The sequence below is a fragment of the Callorhinus ursinus genome, unplaced genomic scaffold, assembly GCF_003265705.2.
Source record: "Callorhinus ursinus isolate GAN/ISIS: 27379988/994484 unplaced genomic scaffold, GSC_fseal_2.0 scaffold24, whole genome shotgun sequence".
Classification (NCBI taxonomy): domain Eukaryota; kingdom Metazoa; phylum Chordata; class Mammalia; order Carnivora; family Otariidae; genus Callorhinus; species Callorhinus ursinus.
Window position 1 is genome coordinate 17,871,825 of NW_027397086.1, and position 19,746 is coordinate 17,891,570.

The following is a 19,746-nucleotide window of genomic DNA, read 5'->3' on the forward strand; positions in this document are numbered from 1 at the left end:
TCCTGTGCACCAGCAATGAACCACCTAAGTGGACAGAGACTTTATGGAAAAGTACTTCGTGCTACACTGTCCAAACATCAGGCAGTTCAGCTTCCTCGAGAGGGACAAGAAGACCAAGGTCTGACTAAGGATTTTAGCAATAGTCCTTTGCATCGCTTTAAAAAACCTGGCTCTAAAAACTTCCAGAATATCTTTCCACCATCAGCTACTCTGCATCTTTCCAACATTCCGTATGTACCTAATTATTTATTATTCATTTAGATGATTAATTATGTTTTGGGAGAGGTAGAAACTCTGAAATTATTCTAATGTAGCAGTCGTCCTAGTCACTTAGATGGTTTATTTGCCATCATGTCTTAAGGTTCTATCTCTAGTCATACACTCCAAAAGTGAAAGGTAACAATTTCTTTCCAAATAGGGAATTAGCAACTAGCTATCTCTCAGTTTTAAAAGGGCATGAAAATAAGTTTGTGTAGGGGCACCTGGGTGGCTCAGTGGTTGGGCATCTGACTCTGGGCTCAGGTCATGATCGTAGGGTCCTGGGATTGAGCCCTGCATCAGGCTCCATACTCAGTGGGGAGTCTGCTTGTCTCCTTTTCTCTGCCCCTCCCTCAGCTCACACTCTCTCTCTCTCTCTAAAATAAAAAATAAATCTTTTATAAAGAAAAGTTTGTGCAGAAATATTCCATTGGTACCTACTTGTTCATCTCTTTGTATAGAAGTAAAGGATTAAATTAATTTTTTAAAAAAGAAGGATTAACCAACAGCAAAATCAAATACTTTGCGTCTAAATAAAAATATGGGAAAAGTGAATTCTCTAGTATTTATCAACACGTTGCAAAGCCATTTATATATTAATTACTTAAAAGCTAAAAATCACTTTATTGTGACCACTCTGTGTTGTTTGTTTTTTTTTTTTTTGAAGATTTTATTTATTTATTTGAGAGATAGAGAGCACGAGAGGGAAGAGGGTCAGGGGGAGAAGCAGACTCCCTGCCGAGCAGGGAGCCCGATGTGGGACTCGATCCCGGGACTCCAGGATCATGACCTGAGCCAAAGGCAGTCGCTTAACCAACTGAGCCACCCAGGCCACTCTGTGTTAAGCAGTGTTGTAGTAGACTTGTTCTTTACTCATCTTCTAACTCAGGAATTAAACTATAGCCCACCGGCCAAATCCATCTGTTTTTATATGGCCTGTGAACTAAAATTGATTTTTACATTTTTAAATGGTCAGGGGGTGGGGGGGCGGGGAGAAAAGCAAAAGAAAAGAATTTTGTGATTTTAGAAAATTATATAAAATTCAAATTTCACCTTCCAAAAATAGTTTCATGGAAGATAACCACACTCGTTCATTTACATAGTGTCTGGCTGCTTTTGAGCTACAACAGCAAAGCTGAATAGTTGCAACAGAGACTCTGACCATCAAAGCTTAAGATACTTACTGTGTGGCCCTTTATAGAAAGCATCGTGCAATCCTTGTTCTAATTCTTGAAATCCTTGACCTTTGAAGATGGCAGTTGTGTATAACTTAATCTAATACATGAAGGAGTAATGAACTTTGGAAAGAGTGGGGTAAAAGCTGTGGGGTATGGTTGTATATGCCCACGTGTGTGTGGAAATTTAAAGACTGAGGGAATGGAGAAAGGGTAAAATTCTAGAACATTATTGAGAATGAGAATGGGGATGAATAGGAATAGAAAATAATCACTCAAAATAATATGGATTGCTTGGGCTGCCAGCTAGTCTCTGGTTAGGCTACCTGAAGGAACCTTGAATCTGAATTGGGCAATGGCTCAAACCTCATTCCAGCCAGGAAACTGGAGGAATCACTGAAGGAAAAACTCGAGATTACATGGATCTAGAAATGGAGCAGCTCATTACTATGGAGTCAGGTAGAAGGACAACATACTTAGATACCGAGACAGGCTCCTGTCATTGTTACCTTCTTAAATACATTATCTAGGGGCTGGTCTGAAGTTACAACCTACAAAGGACATGTAGGCAGAAGAAGGAAAGGACATTAATATTTTTTGAACCATCTACCAAGTCCTGGGCACCATACTGGTAACTTACATGTGTTACCTCATTTAATCTCCATATAATAACCTTTTTTTAATGTGGTAAAATACACATAACATAAAATTTATCTTTTTCACCATTTTTGAATGTGCTGTTCAGTGTACCTTCACATGAAGTGCATTCCTGTTGTACAGCCATCACAACTGTCATCTGCAGATTCTTGTCATTATCCCACACTGAAGCTCTGTACCCATTAAAGAGTAATTCCCCATTTTTCTCTATACCCTAGTCCCTGGTAACCACTATTCTGTCTCTGTCAGTTTGTGCATAGTAACCTTTGAAGTAAAGTCATGAATTTCATTTATCAGTGAAACTGAGAGTCTCAGGTTAAGTACCTTACTCAAAGTCATATACCGATGAATGAGAAATAGAATGTGAACACAGATCTGTCTCCATACAGACTCAGTCATTGTTCTACTACACCATCCTTACTGGCAGTCATGAGATGAAAGAAGTCTGTATTTCATCTCATAAGAAATTAGTGAAATAGGACAGCTGTATTTCAGAGTATTTCATCTTATAAGAGATGAGATATTATCTCATACTGTTACTCTGTATTTCATCTCATAAGAAATTAGTGAAATAGGACAGCTGCTATGTTAGAATAATTTAGTCAGTTGACCCTCATGTGATAGGCCACTGTACTAGTTATCTACTGCTACATAACAGATCACCCCAAAACTTAACAGTTTAACAAAATAGTAAACGTTTATTATCTCATACTGTTACTCTGAGTCAGAAATCCAGAAATGGCTTAGCTGGGTGTTTTTGACTAAGGATCTCTCATTAACTGGGGCTAGAGGATCCACTTCCCAAGTAGTTAACTTACTTATGCACCTAGTTGTTGACAGGCAGCCCCAGTTCCTTGCCACACGTCTTCTCCATATGGCTGCTTGAGCATCCCCATGAAATAGTAGCTGGTTTCTTCCAAAGTTAATGATTCAAGGAGGGCAGGGTGGGAATTCCAATGTCTCTCAGCCTTAGAAGTCAAACATGTCATTTCTACAGTACCGTAAAGGTTACAGAGGACATTTCTTCGTTATGGGAAAGGAGTATCTAAAGGCCTCAATACTAGGAGGCAGTAATAATAGGGAGCCATCATAGAACCTGGCTCCCACGTATATGTATTCAGAATTACCCTAAAAGGCATTGAAAATGTAGAACTCTGGTGGTTGATAGCTAACAAGTCAGAACTGGGAGGTAACTTTGGTAATATTAGAAGTAGCTTTGGAAATACTAGAGTTAATTACTGAAGTCAGTGATATGGGTAATTACCCCTTTAAAAGAAATACAGATAGATTTTCTTGTTCTTTATATACCTGCTCATATCTCATGCAAAAGATTTGAGACCAAATTACATTGTTTGAGGACATGTATGTGTCAACCTTGAACATCTTTCAGGGCACTTCCAAATCGTGTCTTCATTGTATGGCTTTACTATCTTCGAAGTTTGAGCTGCTCTGGAAACTTGACAGTTGGCAGCAGTTAATCTTTGGTTCATGGGAGAATGGGGGCTAAGATAGTTGACACTCTCTGTGATGTTTTCACAGCCCTTCTGTTACAGTGGATGATCTGAAGAACCTTTTCACAGAAGCGGGATGTTCAGTGAAGGCTTTTAAATTCTTTCAGTAAGTCCATGCTTTCACCCCAAGAAATACATTAACATTATTTAATGTGTTATGCAAATTTTTAAAGTAGTTTAATGAAGTATAGAGGGTTGGGGAGAGTTGTAGGCAAAATTAATTCTATATACTTTTTATTTCTTACATTATTTTCAGGAAAGATCGCAAAATGGCACTCATTCAGTTGGGATCTGTGGAAGAAGCAATCCAGGCCCTCATTGAGCTTCATAACCATGACCTTGGAGAAAATCACCACCTCAGAGTTTCCTTCTCAAAATCTACAATCTGATTTTTCTGTGAATTTTTCTCCTAAGATTGGACCATAATTTCAGTAAAACCTTCAGACATAGACTGAAGCAGCTCAAGACCAATTCTGCCTCTTTCACAAAAGTAACTCTGGTTTGATATTCAAGTATATTCAGAAAATCAAGGGATGTTCTTTTTTTCCATTTTTTCCCCCTTGCCAGTATGTGATCAAAGGTTTGTTTTTCCTTTGTACCATAGTTTCTATGAAAATAACCTTCAGGAAATAAAAATCAGGAAAGGAATTTTTTTTCAATAATTTAATTCCCTGTATTAAATTGGATTTCAAGAGGACAGACTTTCTTTTAGTTTGGGTCCAGATCAGCCTTATACGACATTTCTAAAATCCTTTGTACTTTGGAAAAATTTAAACATACAGACTTTAAAAAAAAACAAAAACAAAAACAAGTTTTTAACTTGATGATTCAGAAGTTCAACCCCTATAGGAAATTATGTTCACTTATAAATTACATTATTTGGCATATATTAATAGGTATACATAAACAGATTGGGTTGTATTGGAAGAAAATTTATAAACTTGCATGTTTTCCTTCAATGGTTCCTTTTTTTTCACTGTAAGACACTCCTTGGAATAGTACACACCTTCAATTTTTTAAGACTATTTGGAGAAATTAAGTGTCTCAGTTGTCCCCAAGGAAATTAAATAGAATCCAAGATGTATTAAAGTGTCAAATTAATTATTAGTTTTATTAGGAAAATCATGGTTTAAATTTCCAAATGACACTATTTGCTGAGTAATATGATCTTGGAAAATTTAAAAAGAAAAGTAATCTACTTACAACTACTTTTTTTATAATTATTTTCAGAAAAAAAAGTTTACAGTCTTAAGGAAAATATTCAGGTCTATCATATGATTTGACAGATTTTTTAAAAGTTATTTTTGGTAAGGTCTTCTTTTAGAAAAAAATTAATCTCAAGGGTTTTTTGTACCACTATAATCTCTAATACTTATTCAGAATTACTGTGTATTTACTTAATTTCTTATTATGTGCCTTATTATGTGCTTATGATACAATAGGTTAGAATTTTATCTAAGTATCTTGAAAGCTATATCGTGGGCTTGGTGAGCATTTTTTTTTCTTTCCCTGTTTTGGTAAGGATTTTAAAGTTTTTTCATTGCAATTTTAAGTGGTTTTCAATAAGTAATAGTTTTTATTCAAATTTTTGGTGCTTTGGTGCAGAGATGGGGTGGGGAAGGGTGAATGGTTTGGGGACTATCTCAGTGCACACCTGTAGGCCTCTTCACATCGTGACCAATAGTGGTCGTGCAGTCATTGACAGAGCGTACCAGTTTGGGACTATAAAATGCAATCTCAGTTTCTGGATCTTGTCTAACCTTTATCACTCATTAGAATTTGTCTCAGGATTACTTGGTTTTTCTCAGTACTCAAGTGACATGCTTTTCTTTGTTAATGTAACGTCATTACTGAGTGCCCTTGTACATGGAGTATGACAAGGTGGGCTCCTTTTTCATACTCTGTCCCTCTCTATGGCTGAGTGTAAGAATACGTTTTAATGTTGCTTCAATGATTCGATAATGTAAAATTCTTTCTTTTTAATGAGAAACTTTGCATTTGTTATTTTTTTCAGTGCTTGATTGAATTTTTTTGAAATCAGAATTTGTCAAGGGGGTCATTTTTGTCCATCCCTTTTACAGTTTTCAGATCCTCAGAGTAGCTCATCTCACCTTTAAAAAGAATATCTCAATTTCTTTCCTATATTCCATTAGTTTGAATGTTGGAAGATTTTTACCAAAAATTGGAGACTACAGAAGATACTATAGGTTCTTAAAAAGCAGAATTCACCCAACACTGAGCAACAGGTAGTTGGTAGATAGAATAGGAAGGAGAAATTGGAACCTTTCAGATGACTCCATTTTAGCATTGACTGAGTAGATAGGTATAATCATTTATGTAGTTTTTATTTTTTTTTTCACTTAATGTGTTTTCACTAAAACACTTGAGTAAGGGGGGAGGAAAATTTTTTTTTTTTTTTTTTGCAAAATCTCCCGAATATTTGCTTCTTTTTTCCTAACATACAGGCTCTATTATAATTGTCAGTGACACATTAAATTGGATTATTTTGTTTGCTTTGAGTTAGGAATTACTGTGTGATTTAATTCATGATTCTCATAACATTCAGTGTCAATGTAGCAGAAGGGAGATCATAATAGCATTGAATGTAATTTTGAAGTAGGGAATGGCCTTTAAATCTGAGAGAACATTTGAATCCTTTTCAGGGAGTGTGTGTGTGTGTGTGTGTGTGTGTGTGTGTGTGTGTGTGTGTAGATAAATATATATACATACATGCACTCTTCTAATGTACATACATATGCACAGTACATACATTTTAATTTATTGACAAAATCAAATTAAGATTTGGAAAAGTGAGATATTCTTATCTAAAATAGTATGCTTGAAATCATCAATTTGTGTCTGAAATTAGCTGTAGTGCATGGATATTGTCCATATTGGGTTATTTGCTGTTTGAATTACAGAGGTCTACAGTACTTGTTTTGGCATAGTGTCTGTAGAAAGGTTTAAAAATATCAGGGTAGTAGAAAAACTAAATCTTTGTACTTTTGTTTTGGCATGCATTTATTCAGTATCTTCTGAACAATGTTTATTTTCGCCATTGAGCTGTCGTAGTATCCTATTTTTAAGTTTATTTACTTTATTTTAAGTATTGTCATCACTTTTTGGAAATGTCTTGACTTTTACACAAAGTATATATATTCAGATCTTCAAAAAATAGCAGTACACATTCAGCAGTAGCAATTTATGCCAAAAAGTTTTACTTTGAGATTTAAATAACTTGCTTAGCAGTAAAATGTGTTTTGTGTGAGATACAAACAGAAAAATGACCCAGTATCTTAATATCTTAATTGATAACTTACTGGAGAGTATCAGAATTCCCAATAGCTCCTATAGAATGCCATAAATCGTTTAAGATTGGTAATCAGTTATTTTTAGTAATGTTTCTGATTCTATTGTTAAATGTAGCAGATCTTACAAATTTTAGAGACAGAATTTCTGCCTGTTTAATTCCTTATGGGAGCAGTGCCTTCTTTGGCTCCTCCTAGGATGGTGATCATTGGTTCTACTTCAGATGATAAAAAGTTAACTCTCATAAATGTCTCTGTTCATTTTCATACAAACATTTCAAAGCTGCCATGTCATTAGGCAGTGAAATTTATATAGTGAATATACTATCATGTAATTTCTGTTCCCACTAAATATTTTTGGACAAAAGATGACAAACTCAAAAGTATGTGTCTCCCCCCCCCCCCGGTGACTCACTTAAAAACCCTACATTTGCCAAACTATCAGTCTGTCTCTTCAAAAACCAATGTGTACTGCTATTTTTAAAACCAAAAAGACAGCATGACTATGCGTAAAAGCATTTTTCTTAGCCTTTCCTTTGTCTTGATCAGTTGTTAACAAGAATAAAACTGCCAGACTTAAAATATTCTACTATTGTTCTAAAAGAAATACAGTTTAGATTGCACAAAAGTTTTCCTTTAAAGAAAATAGAACTCAGCTGTCCTTCAAAAGAGCTGTGGTGTTATCTCTAAGACTATTTGCAGTCTTTTTTCACAGCAAATTCTAACAGTTAGTTATGAATGGTTTAAAAAGTTTGGGGGGTTTTATAAAGGGAGGAAGACAAAACAGGACCAAAGTTTATGTGCCTTCTTCAGTAGTCTTAATTGACCTTTTCTTCCTATTTGAGACTAAGGTAGTATCAATATTCTGGTTTTCAGGAAATATGTACTATATAATTTTAAAAGAATGTTATCCCACGGACTATTCATACAAGCAAAGAATTGTAACTGTATAAATGAAGTCTCAGTTACAGTTTTGCCTTTTATCACATAATATTCATTCTATAGCATTGTGCAGGTCCAAGAATGAGCTGCTCTTCATCTTTGTGGTAGTCATTTTAGTTTTTGTAACCTGAGGCATATGTTCCAGAGAACAGGGATATTTGTCTGGTCCAGTGACCTTGGTGATAATAGTCATGATTGAAAGCTGCTTATAGCAAGCTTAAGTCAGCACTGTAAACAGATTTTGTTGTGTTAATTTTCAGTTTTTGAACCTATGTAGTAGTTGTATTAACAGATATTTAAATAGATATTTTTGATGTCATTTAAAAAAAAAATGCTCTGGCCTTTTCCCCCCTTACCATTGTTACCCAGATCTTTTAAAAATTCATCCCACATCCAAAAAGTACTAATTATAGATTGCTGACCAAGCAAAGTTTTGCATCAAAATGTCACCTCATTGCTCTGACCAAAGACTTACTGTTCTGGTTTTAACTCCTCTCATTAAGCATTTTTTCCCAAGCTCCTTTCTGAAAGAAGACCCAGTGCAAAGCGGCCTTTACTTTCTATTTCTTATCGGTGAATAGACTACTTAGAGAAAATGGGAGTATAAATGTGAACAGAACGGATTGGGATGACAAGGGTTTGATGGGCATTTTCAGTACTGTATTTAAGAAAAACAAAAATAGCACAGCTAGGAGCCTCTGACATTGTCTTGTGTTTTATGTGGTCTGTTCATAAAATTCCCTTTTTCAGTTTGTAAGAATGTTCATCTAAAAGTAGAAAATGCTGTAAATATTTGTAACAACATTTTTTTTAACCAGGCCAAAAAAGGAAAAAAAAAAGGTTTTTGGGAACAAGTTAACATATAAAGTGGTTTTATATAAAACATCAATTGTCTTGTATATTTTGATAAGCAGCAGTACCAGCTTTCATTTGTAACACAGTTTGTGGTGTTGGAAGAAAAGGATTCTGTGATTAAGTGAATTATGTTATAAATGCAAAGAGAAGATAAAATATTAAAAAACATATTTTCTAAATGCGTAGTGCATGGTTAATTCAAGCTTCTGTACTCTACAGTATATTCCATTTTCGTTCAGTTTGTATATTTGCTGACTATTACTTGATAATCTCTAATCTCTTTTCCTAACAAGTATAGCATTGTAGCATGCCTTTTAATAAATGTCATGACATCTGTACTCTCTTAAAATTTTCCGTGTTCTTGTGTCTGTACTTTGGGTTTCCTCTTGTCTTACCTGTAATTCTAATGATGTCATACTTTCTTTTCTTTTTCATAACCATCCATCTAAACTTGTCATAGTTAGAGGGAATAGTAAGCAGATATTCATACTTTAAAAACTGACAAAGCCCTAAGTCTGCTAACTCCCTCTTTTAATTAAGGAATGGTTTTATTTTGAGAAGCGAAGTGCTTTTCTGATGGTCCTACAATGCAACTTTTTCTGTGCCCTCTCCCTTTAGTACAAGTAAACAGTGACACATGTGTGAGTTCTCTCTCCCTGTCTGTGTGTCTGTCTCTCTCCACCCACCATACACACACTCTCCATATAAACGCAATAGCCAAACAAGAGCTGGAACACTTTTCCAGTTCAGATTTTGGCTTTCCTATGGGATGAGTGTACATAAATTTGAAACATGAGGTGTGATCTCAGACCAGGTTTGTGTTCTTTTTTAATTAAAAGGTAATACAGTTACCGGCTGCCAGATACTGCTTTTCCTTAGACAAAAGTTCTATTTTTAAGTTCTTTAAAGAGTTATTGGAATGTTGGAGTTTATTTTACTCTTTTGCTTAGGATCTTTTAGAAGTAGGAATTTATTTATTTATTTATTTTTTAAAGATTTTATTTATTTATTTGACAGAGAGAGACACAACGAGAGAGGGAACACAAGCAGGGGGAGTGGGAGAGGGAGAAGCAGGCTTGCAGCTGAACAGAGAGCCCGATGCGGGGCTCGATCCCAGGACCCTGGGACCATGACCTGAGCCGAAGGCAGATGCTTAACAACTGAGCCACCCAGGCGCCCCAGAAGTAGGAATTTATTTTTAATGGAGTATAAAATGAGGTAACCACTATTGATCTTTGCTGGCTAACCTGTACAATCTATTGTATCCATAAATGTCATTACTTTGTTTTTTTCAGTGTAAGAAGCATTTTTATCAGGAAAAGATGAAATAACTACGGCCAGACGAGGTTTTATAAACTTCCTTAACTGTGAAATGCTTATTTACATAGCAGAGGGTTTCTAACCATCACTGAGTCATACAGGTTTGAAATAAATGGATCTAAGAGACTACCTAGTTCAGTCTCCACTTTGTAAAGATCAGCAGTGCAGAGAAGGAAGTGACTGGCCCAAGGCTACATGATAGTCAGTTGTAGAGTCTGGACTAGAACCCAGGACTCCTTGGTATTACCCAGTACCCAGCATTGCCCCTAGGGGTTCTGTCCTGCCAACTGTTATAAAGATTGTGATCTTGAAGGTCTGTACACAGAATTGAGGTGCTTCTATACTCTTCTGAAAACTACCAAAACCAATTTGAAGACATTGCATAGTGCTGGGGGTGTGTTTGCTGAAGGGTAAAAAACGCCTACCTACTTCTGAAAAATTTAAGCTAAAAATGTAATTCCAAGTTGCAAATTTGAGAACTCTTAAAAAATGTAGTTGCTATTCATATTAGTTTGCTAGTGTTCATGTAACAAAGTACCACAGATTAGGTGACTTAAACAACAGAAATGTATTTTCTCACAGTTCAAGAGACTAGAAGTCCAAGATCAAGGTGTCCTGAGACCTCTTTCCTTGGCTTACAGGCCTAGGCCATCCTCTCCCTATGCCTTGACACAGTCTTCCTTTACTCTCTGTTTCTTTTATTTATTTATTTATTTATTTATTTATTTATTAGAGAGCACATGAGAGGGGGGAAGGTCAGAGGGAGAAGCAGACTCCCTGCTGAGCAGGGAGCCCAATGTGGGACTCGATCCCGGGACTCCAGGATCATGACCTGAGCCGAAGGCAGTCGCTTAACCAACTGAGCCACCCAGGCGCCCCTACTCTCTGTTTGTCCCAATCTCTCTTTTTATAAGGACACCAGTCATAATTGGATTAGGCCCACCCACCTGTCCTCGCTTCACCTTAATTACCTCTTTAAATGCCCTGTCTCCAAATAGAGTCACATTCTGAGATATTGGAGTTTAGGATTTCAACACAAGGATTTGAGGGGGACACAATTCAGCCCATAGCTCTATTTAGTAAAGATTATTCATTCAACTCACCAAGTACTGATTATACCAGCAATTGAGCTAGGTGCCAGGAAAGATACAAAGAGTTAAGGACATGATTGCCTTACTTTTTAGATATGTGTAAGTGTGGAATGTTAGCCTAAATCCATAAACTAAATCATTTTGAACTCTTGCCTTCAATAGGAAGCCCCCAAAATGAATCATGAGGCCTCTCTAGCAATTCTAGTCAGAATACATACAGCTAAAGCTATCCTATAGCTAATTATGAATATGTAGGAACACATACACTGCAATAATTATCTAATCTTCACTTTTAGAAATGAACCATTTCAGAGCAGTGATCATTTCTAAGACATACCATTACTTGAACAGTTGAAGGAATAAAAGGACACTGTCAAACAAGCTGTGTGCAATTTTTTTTAAAAGATTTTATTTATTTGAGAGAGAGAATGAGATAGAGCACATGAGAGGGGGGAGGGTCAGGGTCAGAGGGAGAAGCAGACTCCCCGCTGAGCAGGGAGCCCGATGTGGGACTCGATCCCGGGACTCCAGGATCATGACCTGAGCCGAAGGCAGTCGCTTAACCAACTGAGCCACCCAGGCGCCCTGCATCATCGATTTTTTTCTGTTGTCCTATTTTGACTTCTGGAAATTCGTCACTGTATGTTTCTATCAAAACAATTTATGCTGAACTGATAAAATTCTAATAATTTTGTTGGAATTACTGCATTTGTAAGCCATTGGGTTTAGATGTAGAACTTCCAACTGTGCTAGTATAAAGAAGGTATAGTTGACCAGAAAAGTTAATTCTGATGTTCCATGCAGACCTTGTTCAGGGATTGTCTTTAATCAAATGAAAGCTGGTATTAGTTATATTAATTAAACTTTAGGACACACTATTAGAGGTAGATTTCATAATGATATATTTATATAATGAAATACTTGATAGTTACGCAAAGAATATAATAAAGCTACATAAAAGCTACATGAAGAATCTCAGACGTGATGTTGAACAAAGGCTGTACACAAAAGAATACATAATGTATAATTCTATTTACATTATGTTCAAAAACAGGATAGTGGTTACCTTTAGAAAGAAGGTAGTTGAGGGTATGAGAGGTTCTGGTATGTGGTTGATGTTTGGTTTCTTAACCCTTGTACCCGTTATCCAGGAGAGTTTACTTTCTGATTATTCACTGAGCTTGTACACTTGGGATTTGTACATTTATCTGTATGTTATACTTCAATTAAAAGGATTTTGGGGCACCTGGGTGGCTTAGTCGTTAAGCATCTGCCTTCGGCTCAGGTCATGATCCCAGGGTCCTGGGATCGAGTCCCACATCAGGCTCCCTGCTCAGCGGGAAGCCTGCTTCTCCCTCTCCCTCTGCTTGTGTTCCCTCTCTTGCTGTGTCTCTCTGTCAAATAAATAAAAATAAAGTCTTTAAAAAAAGATTTTGAAAAATGATTGTACTTGAGCAAGGAGCTCTAAACTGTTCTCCTTGCTTCTTAAATCAGCTGATTATTCTACCCGGTAAGTAAGACCTTGTTATAAAGTACTCAAGATACCATGAACTGGGTTTCACAGGACAACCCTCCCACATATTTGTGGCATTTCTCTGACCATGGCATACCTATAGGAAAAATATTACCGAGAACAAAACAAAAAGCACACACTGTTTTCAAGTAAATTTTACTTTTTTGAACAGTTTTATACCCAACTCATTCAGAAAAGATTTCATTAATAGTTTTGTTTTTGCAACTATAAACCTGATCCTGTGGGCTATTTGATATCTAATCCCTTAATATATTTCCATCAAGAAAAGCCAGAAAGACCCTAGGTCACTAGCATCCTAAGAGGAAAGACTATACAGAAGGCAAAACTTCTTGTCCTTAAGATTCTTAAATATATACTAATTAGTGTCATGAACTCCATGTGCCTAGTAGCCACTGTAAATAGTGGCCAATCTTGTTTCATCTATTCTTCATCCCATTTCTTGGATGATTTTGAAACAAATCCCAGTCATCCTCTAATTCCATCTGTAAACATTTCAGTATGTGTAAGTCCATATGGTGTAGTTGCTGATAAAGTCTTTTAGTACATAGCTTTCCTTTCCATTGTTTTGTTGTTTCCTTACAACTTGTTGAAGGAACTGAGCTATTTTCTCTAAAAATTCCAACAGTCCAGGGGCACCTGGGTGGCTCAGTCGTTAAGTGTCTGCCTTTGGCCCAGGTCATGATCCCAGGGACCTGGGATTGAGCCCCGAATTGGGGTCCCTGCTCAGCAGGCCTGCTTCTCCCTCTCCCACTCCCCCTGCTTGTGTTCCCTCTCTCACTGTGTCTCTCTCTCTCTCAAATAAATCTTAAAAAAAAAGATTCAAACAGTCTGAATTTCGCTGAATATGTATGTTCCCTGCGATGTTAGTTCTTTAATATGTCTCCCCACCTCCAGTTTTCTGTAAATTGGAAACTGCTACTTTCCTTACCCCCTTCCTGACACTTTTTGGAGGGGGAAGTGGGGAGGTAAGAATACTTCATAGATGGCATTGGACGCTTAATGTGTCATGATGGTAGTAACCATTGATCACTATTATGTAAATCCATTAATTTTTAAGGATAGCAAAATGACAAAGTTCTATCATGCCTTTTTCATGTATTATTTTGATTGCTTTTATATAATAAGAGAAACTTCCCTTATCAACTATTTGGTTACTCTGAGGTACAGTTTCTATAGGAAAGACAAGATGAACACTTGATTCTTTCCCTTTACTTGCCTGTTTTGAAATGATTGTTTTATTTTCTGCCCTCCAAAACTTAGTGTACCTTGGGCTTTTGTTTTTTGTTTTTTGTTTTAAGCCTGTGCTTTTATGGAAAATTTCAAACATTTGTGAAAGTAGACTTGTGTAAGAAACTTATGTGGCTGTCACCTAACTTGTACAATTCATATTCAGTGTTTTCTATACTCCTCCCTGTTCACTCTCTACTTTCACTTGGAAGGTTATTAACTATTAAATCATCTTACATAATACTTTTCAAACTGATTGGTAAAAACTCGTTTATAATATTTTAAAATCTCTACCTAGTTGGTAGTTATAGTCCTTTTTTTAAGAGAGGGAGAGAGAATTTTTCTTTTTTTAGAGGCGGGGAAAGGGGCAGAGGGAGAGAATCTCAAGCAGGCTCCACACTCAGCACAGAACCCAGTGTGCGGTTTGATCTCACAACCCTGAGATCATGACCTGAGCCATAATCAAGAGGCAGACGCTTAACTCAGCCACCCATGCACCCCAGGTATAGTCATTTTTTTATGGGGTTTTTTTTTTTTTTTGGTTGTGCCTTTTTTTTTCCCTCCATCTCTCCAGAAGTAGTTTCAAAGAACCTGTTTTTTAGTTCTTTTGATCCCCCAATAGGTTTTTTTTTAGTGTATTGATGTTTTATTATCTTTATACTATCTTTGAATTTGTTGTGATTCTTTTGCAAAAGATTTTTGGTATATTAATCATAGCTGTCTACTTTGATTGCCTTGTTTATCCTAAGGATTTCCACTACATATCTATCCTTCATGACAAAAACAACAAATATGAGAGAAAATAATTTAGGTAGGAATAAAAGCTTATTCGAAAAAAAAAAAGGTTTAGGGTTGTCCCAATGATTCCCTCCCCCCGATGCCTTTTATTGCTGTACTTTCATGTAGACAGTTTCATAGACAAATGTTTGCTGGGAAGATCTGAGGTTGAAAAAGTTATTCTAGCCTTGCCATCGAGGAACATAGTAAAGTGTAAAGCACTGGTGTGCCTTTTTGTGTAGCATGATACTGCTTACAAGCTAGTTCGAAAGAATCTATCTGATTTTGCTTCTCTCCTTCTTCCTCCTTCGGGTAACAGATTTTTTTCTTCAGATTTCAGTAGCAGGTCAGCTCTGTCCTGAGCAACTGGTGGGTTCTCAGATATGAAAAATGTGACTCGTGTGACTTTCAAGTCCGTGTTTTTTGTGTTGACATAAAGCTAGTCTACATCCATTTTCAGGTCAAGGCAAGGGCCCCTTTTTGGTGATAGAATATTAGGCTGATAAAACCTGACTTGGTTAGGGGTGCCTGGGTGGCTCAGTTGTTAAGCGTCTGCCTTCGGGTCAGGTCATGATCCCAGGATCCTGGGATCAAGCCCCGCGTCGGGCTCCCTGCTCAGCGGGGAGTCGGCTTCTCCCTTTCCCCCTCTCCCTGCTTGTGTTCCCTCTCTCTCGCTGTCAAATAAATAAATAAAATCTTAAAAAAAACAAAACACCAAAACCTGATTTGGTTATCTGTACAACTTCCTCCCAGCAGTAGGTGACTTCAGAGCACATGCCATAGTTGGTTATTACTGTCCTTGCATGATCATTTGGCTAGGAGCCATTTTTTGCACTAGACCATAAGCTCCATGAAGGTAAGGTCGGGGTGCTGTTTTATTTATTTATTTTTTAAGATTTTAAACATCTCTCAATATGGCCCAAGAGCAATGGCTATCAGCCTCAGATTTTCCAAAACGGGCATAGTATCTATTTTCAAAACATGGCTTCCAGGGGTTTTTTTCTTCTTTCAAAGAACTGTTTGCTTGATGTATGTCAAGTTTGCTGACTTTTGGATTAATTACCCTGAATTCTCGCAAATAAAGCCATGAAGATTAAAGAGATTATAGCACTCTAGTAATTCTTGCTCAGTAAGTAGCAATTTTGCCTTAAGCAAAGCATCCATGCAGAGACCAGCATACAGTAGATTTATCTATTGAATAAAGAAAGACTTGCCATTTCCTTGCAGTTGGTAGGAGTTGATAGGAGTTTATGGTGGAACCAGCCCTAAATTCTTTCCCTTGGCAGTCCCCATCCTCCATTCCTGAAATAAAATTGCTAAGACCATTATAGATAGAACCCTGTTGTTTCTGGTGACTTTGTGGACAGCAAACTGGTTATTATAGATGACACCTTGTCTAAACCAAGCTGCCAGCCGATCAGTGAGATATACAGAAAGCTGAGTGAATACTCAAGGAAGTGGAAGCCCTGCCTCAACCTATAAAAACATCTACTCTCTACTTCAGGGCTTTGGGAATTTGGTGACAAACTCCCAACAGCCCAACTGTCTTTTACCGTAGATGTATTTGCAGATCCCTACCCTTACTGAAACTATTGCTTCTGACCTATACATTTTGGGGGTAGCCATAACTTCTTCCATGATGTCCCCCAAAGCATAGGATTTCTTACATATGGTCAACCCCAAGGAAGCCAAAATATCCCCCTGCACAATGTATTAGTTTGCTAGAGCTTCCATAACAAAGTACCACAAACTGGCTGACTTAAACATCAGAAATTTATTCCCTCAAAGCTCTGGAAATTAGATGTCTGAGATGAAGGTTTCAGTAGTTTGGGTTTCTTTTCCCCTTGACTTGTAGATGGCTGTCTTCTGTGTCCTCACAGTGAGTGTGTGTGTGTGTGTGTGTGTGTGTGTGTGTGTGTGTCCATGTCCTAATTTCCTTTTAAGCACACCAGTCGTATTGGATTAGGGCATACCCATGTGACCTCATTTTACCTGAATTACCTCTTTAAAGGCCCTGTCTGCAAATACAGTCACATTCTGAGGTACGGGGCTTTAGGACTTTAATATATTTGGTGGGCGATGGGGGGAGGCACAATTCAGCCCATAAACATTTTCCCGTAGGCGCTCATGACCCTGCTAATAGAATCTTCAGGACCTTAGGAGCCAGAGTCTCAGAAAAACCATTCCTTAATCTTACTGACTGGGGTCTGTGCTATCTGTGTAGGGAAAAAAAAAAAAAAGTCAGAATTGAGACTGCAGAGGTTTGAAAGTAAAATTCTTAAATTGTTAAAAACATAATTCTTACACAGAAATCGTGGACATGAGTTAAAGTTTTATTTTAAGGAGATGGCAAGATGACAAGCTGTACAGAACGATGTTTCATGTCATCAGTGGGGGAAGGAATTCTGAAGTGAGTTGCTAATTTAGATATAAAACCAGTTAATCTTCAGGTAATTAAACCATAACACTTGGGGTTCTCTTCTCTACTGGATATATGTTTTTTTCAAATCACACCCTTAATGGTATTCCACAAGTTAACCTCTAACTAAACAGGATTGTTAATCATATAATCGTCAATTATGTATTATTTCAAAGTTTTGGATACTTTCCTTGCATAAATAAAATCACCATTTAGAATCATATATATTGGGCGCCTGGGTGGCTCAGTTGGTTGGGCGACTGCCTTCGGCTCAGGTCATGATCCTGGAGTCCCGGGATCAAGTCCCACATCGGGCTCCCTGCTCAGCGGGGAGTCTGCTTCTCCCTCTGACCCTCCCCCCTCTCATGTGCTCTCTCTCTCTCATTCTCGCTCTCTCAAATAAATAAATAAAATCTTTCAAAAAAAAATAGAATCATATATATTGGGGCACCTGGGTGGCTCAGTCAGTTAAATGTCTGTCTTCAGCTCAGGTCATGATCCCAGGGTCCTGGGATCAAGCCCTGCATTGGGCTCCCTGCTCGGCGGGGAGGCTGCTCATGTCTCTCCCTCTGCCTGGCCCCTCATGTTCTCTCCTGTGCACTCTCTCTCTCTCTCCCAAATAAATAAAATCTTAAAAAAAAAGAATCTAATATATATTATCCTTCATCCTGAGTCTCTGAGCAACTTCGCCAGCCCTGGATCTTAAAAGAAATAGATCTGAAGGTTGACTTCTGGCGTGATGGCATGAGGAACTCCACTGACCGCTCCCCAGTAAAAGTGAAAGCTGGAAAAAAAAAATTTAAGGACTCTGGAAATGGTCCTAAAGGCAAACAGCACATAAGGAAACATTTATTGAAGATCATCTAGGTAAGAAAACTTGATAAGAAAGGTGAGAGTTTGTGGTACTTGAACAAAAATAGCTCTTTCTCCCCTCCCAGCTTCCATACTGCTGAAAGCAAAACATCCTTCAGTAACAGAACACCTTCTCTTATCCTGCCACAGCATCAGTTGCTGAGGCTAAGTCCCAGTGTGGTCAAAAGGTGGAGGCTTTCTTCTTCCACTCAGCCCCTCATGGGATGGAGGATCTTCCTCATGTGTGGCACATTGAGAATACTGGGACCCTGTCACTTTTGCTGTGGCTTGTGAAACAGGAAGGGCAAGCCAAGAAGACCCTGGGATGCTCCCCATTGACAAAGAGACTCCCCTTGACCAACTTTAGATTCTTTTAAGCTCTTTTCTTGAGTAGGTCTCATCCTTGGGCTTGTCCTCATGAGCCCAATTTTAGCCAGAATGCTGCTACGTCCGTTTCGTGAGAGTCCTTTGTCTTTATTAGCACGACTTTGCTATTCTTCTGTCTTCATTAGGGTGACTTTTATTTTTCCAGGAGTCTCCTGTGTAGGTAAATGGTTTGATTTTTTCATATAAGATCTTATAGAAATACTCATCAGGTTTCTAGTGGAAAGCAATAATTTGTGCCGATTCCTTGAGTCCCTCCCCTTAAAATCCTTAACCTTGCTAATCCCACCAGTCCTGGACTGTGAAATTGTGACTTTTACCCAATCCTAACTAAGACCCCCCCACCCTTTCTTTGAAAAACCTGTCTTAAATCAAACTTCCACTTAATTCTGACTTTACTTCCCCCATCTGAGACACTGCCAAAGCTTTTTCAAAGCTTACTGAGGTAAGCAATAAACTAGCTTTGTCTTCTCAACAGGAATGTAGGTGATATTTGGAGAGCCAGCTTTTGACACTGCTTTTGCATAGAAAATTTGATTTTACTTTGATTTTATGTTTATTTAAGGAGCCTGATGGAGACTACAAAGACATTAAAAGCACTCCCCCATACACATTTACCCCTTGGTAGTGCCCACCCATATTTCCCCGGCAAGAGAACTGTGCCTGGTTGCCTCATGATTGGGGGAACATTCTGGTTTATCAGGATAAAGACTCCTGTATATCGAAGCATGGGTACTAAGTTCAATTTAACTGCACATGCTTACTGGTGCCTGTTATGTCTCAGATTCTGTGCTGGGCACAGAGATAAATAAAGTATTTATCCTCTGCTCTTGAGCTCACAGTGTAATCAAGGAGACAGACACATATACAAATAAGTATAACAAAAGGAACTAAATGTCAGGATGAATTAGGATGAAGTGTTATGAGGAAGCACGTAGAAGAGGTATCCAATTTGCTGTGGGCTGTAGGAAAGGCTTCCTGGAGGAGGGGAGACCTGAGTGGGGTATCATCCAAGGGGCAGGAAGAGGCCAGATGAATAAGAGGAAGGGCCTCCTGACAATGGGGAGAGCATGAACAAGGGTGCCACGCTGAAAAGCTGCATGATATGAATGGAACGCAAACGTTTGAGTATGGCCAATTTAAGGAGCTTAAAAAGTGTGAAGCTAGGACAGGCCTGAGCTGAGGCTGGAAACGTGGGGTGGGGTCTTGGCTTTCTCTTGTGCACAGTGGAGAGCCATGAAAGTGCTTTACACCTGCACTGCCCAATATGGTAGCCACTAGCCATGTGTGGCTTACTAAGCACTTGAAATGTGGCCCATCCAAATTGAGATGCTCTGTAAGTATAAAACAAACCCTCGATTTTGAAGACTTGGTACAAAAGAGAGAGTGTTAAATACCTCATTAATAACTTCATATTGGTTATATGCTGAAATAAT

At 37.9% G+C, this 19,746-nt stretch overlaps 1 protein-coding gene across 18 annotated transcripts in view; it reads left to right on the top strand.

The window, feature by feature from the left end:
- Positions 1–8,885, top strand: part of PTBP3 (polypyrimidine tract binding protein 3) — a 122,581-nt gene extending 113,696 nt beyond the window's left edge. For all 18 annotated transcript variants that reach the window (XM_025888626.2, XM_025888630.2, XM_025888623.2 and 15 more), the window contains 3 exons: positions 14–230; positions 3,630–3,707; positions 3,858–8,885. In XM_025888626.2, coding sequence (XP_025744411.1) covers positions 14–230; positions 3,630–3,707; positions 3,858–3,990 — 428 coding nt within the window. In that variant the 3' untranslated portion in view covers positions 3,991–8,885. The remainder of the gene's footprint in view (positions 1–13; positions 231–3,629; positions 3,708–3,857) is intronic.
- The last annotated feature ends 10,861 nt before the right edge of the window (positions 8,886–19,746 follow it).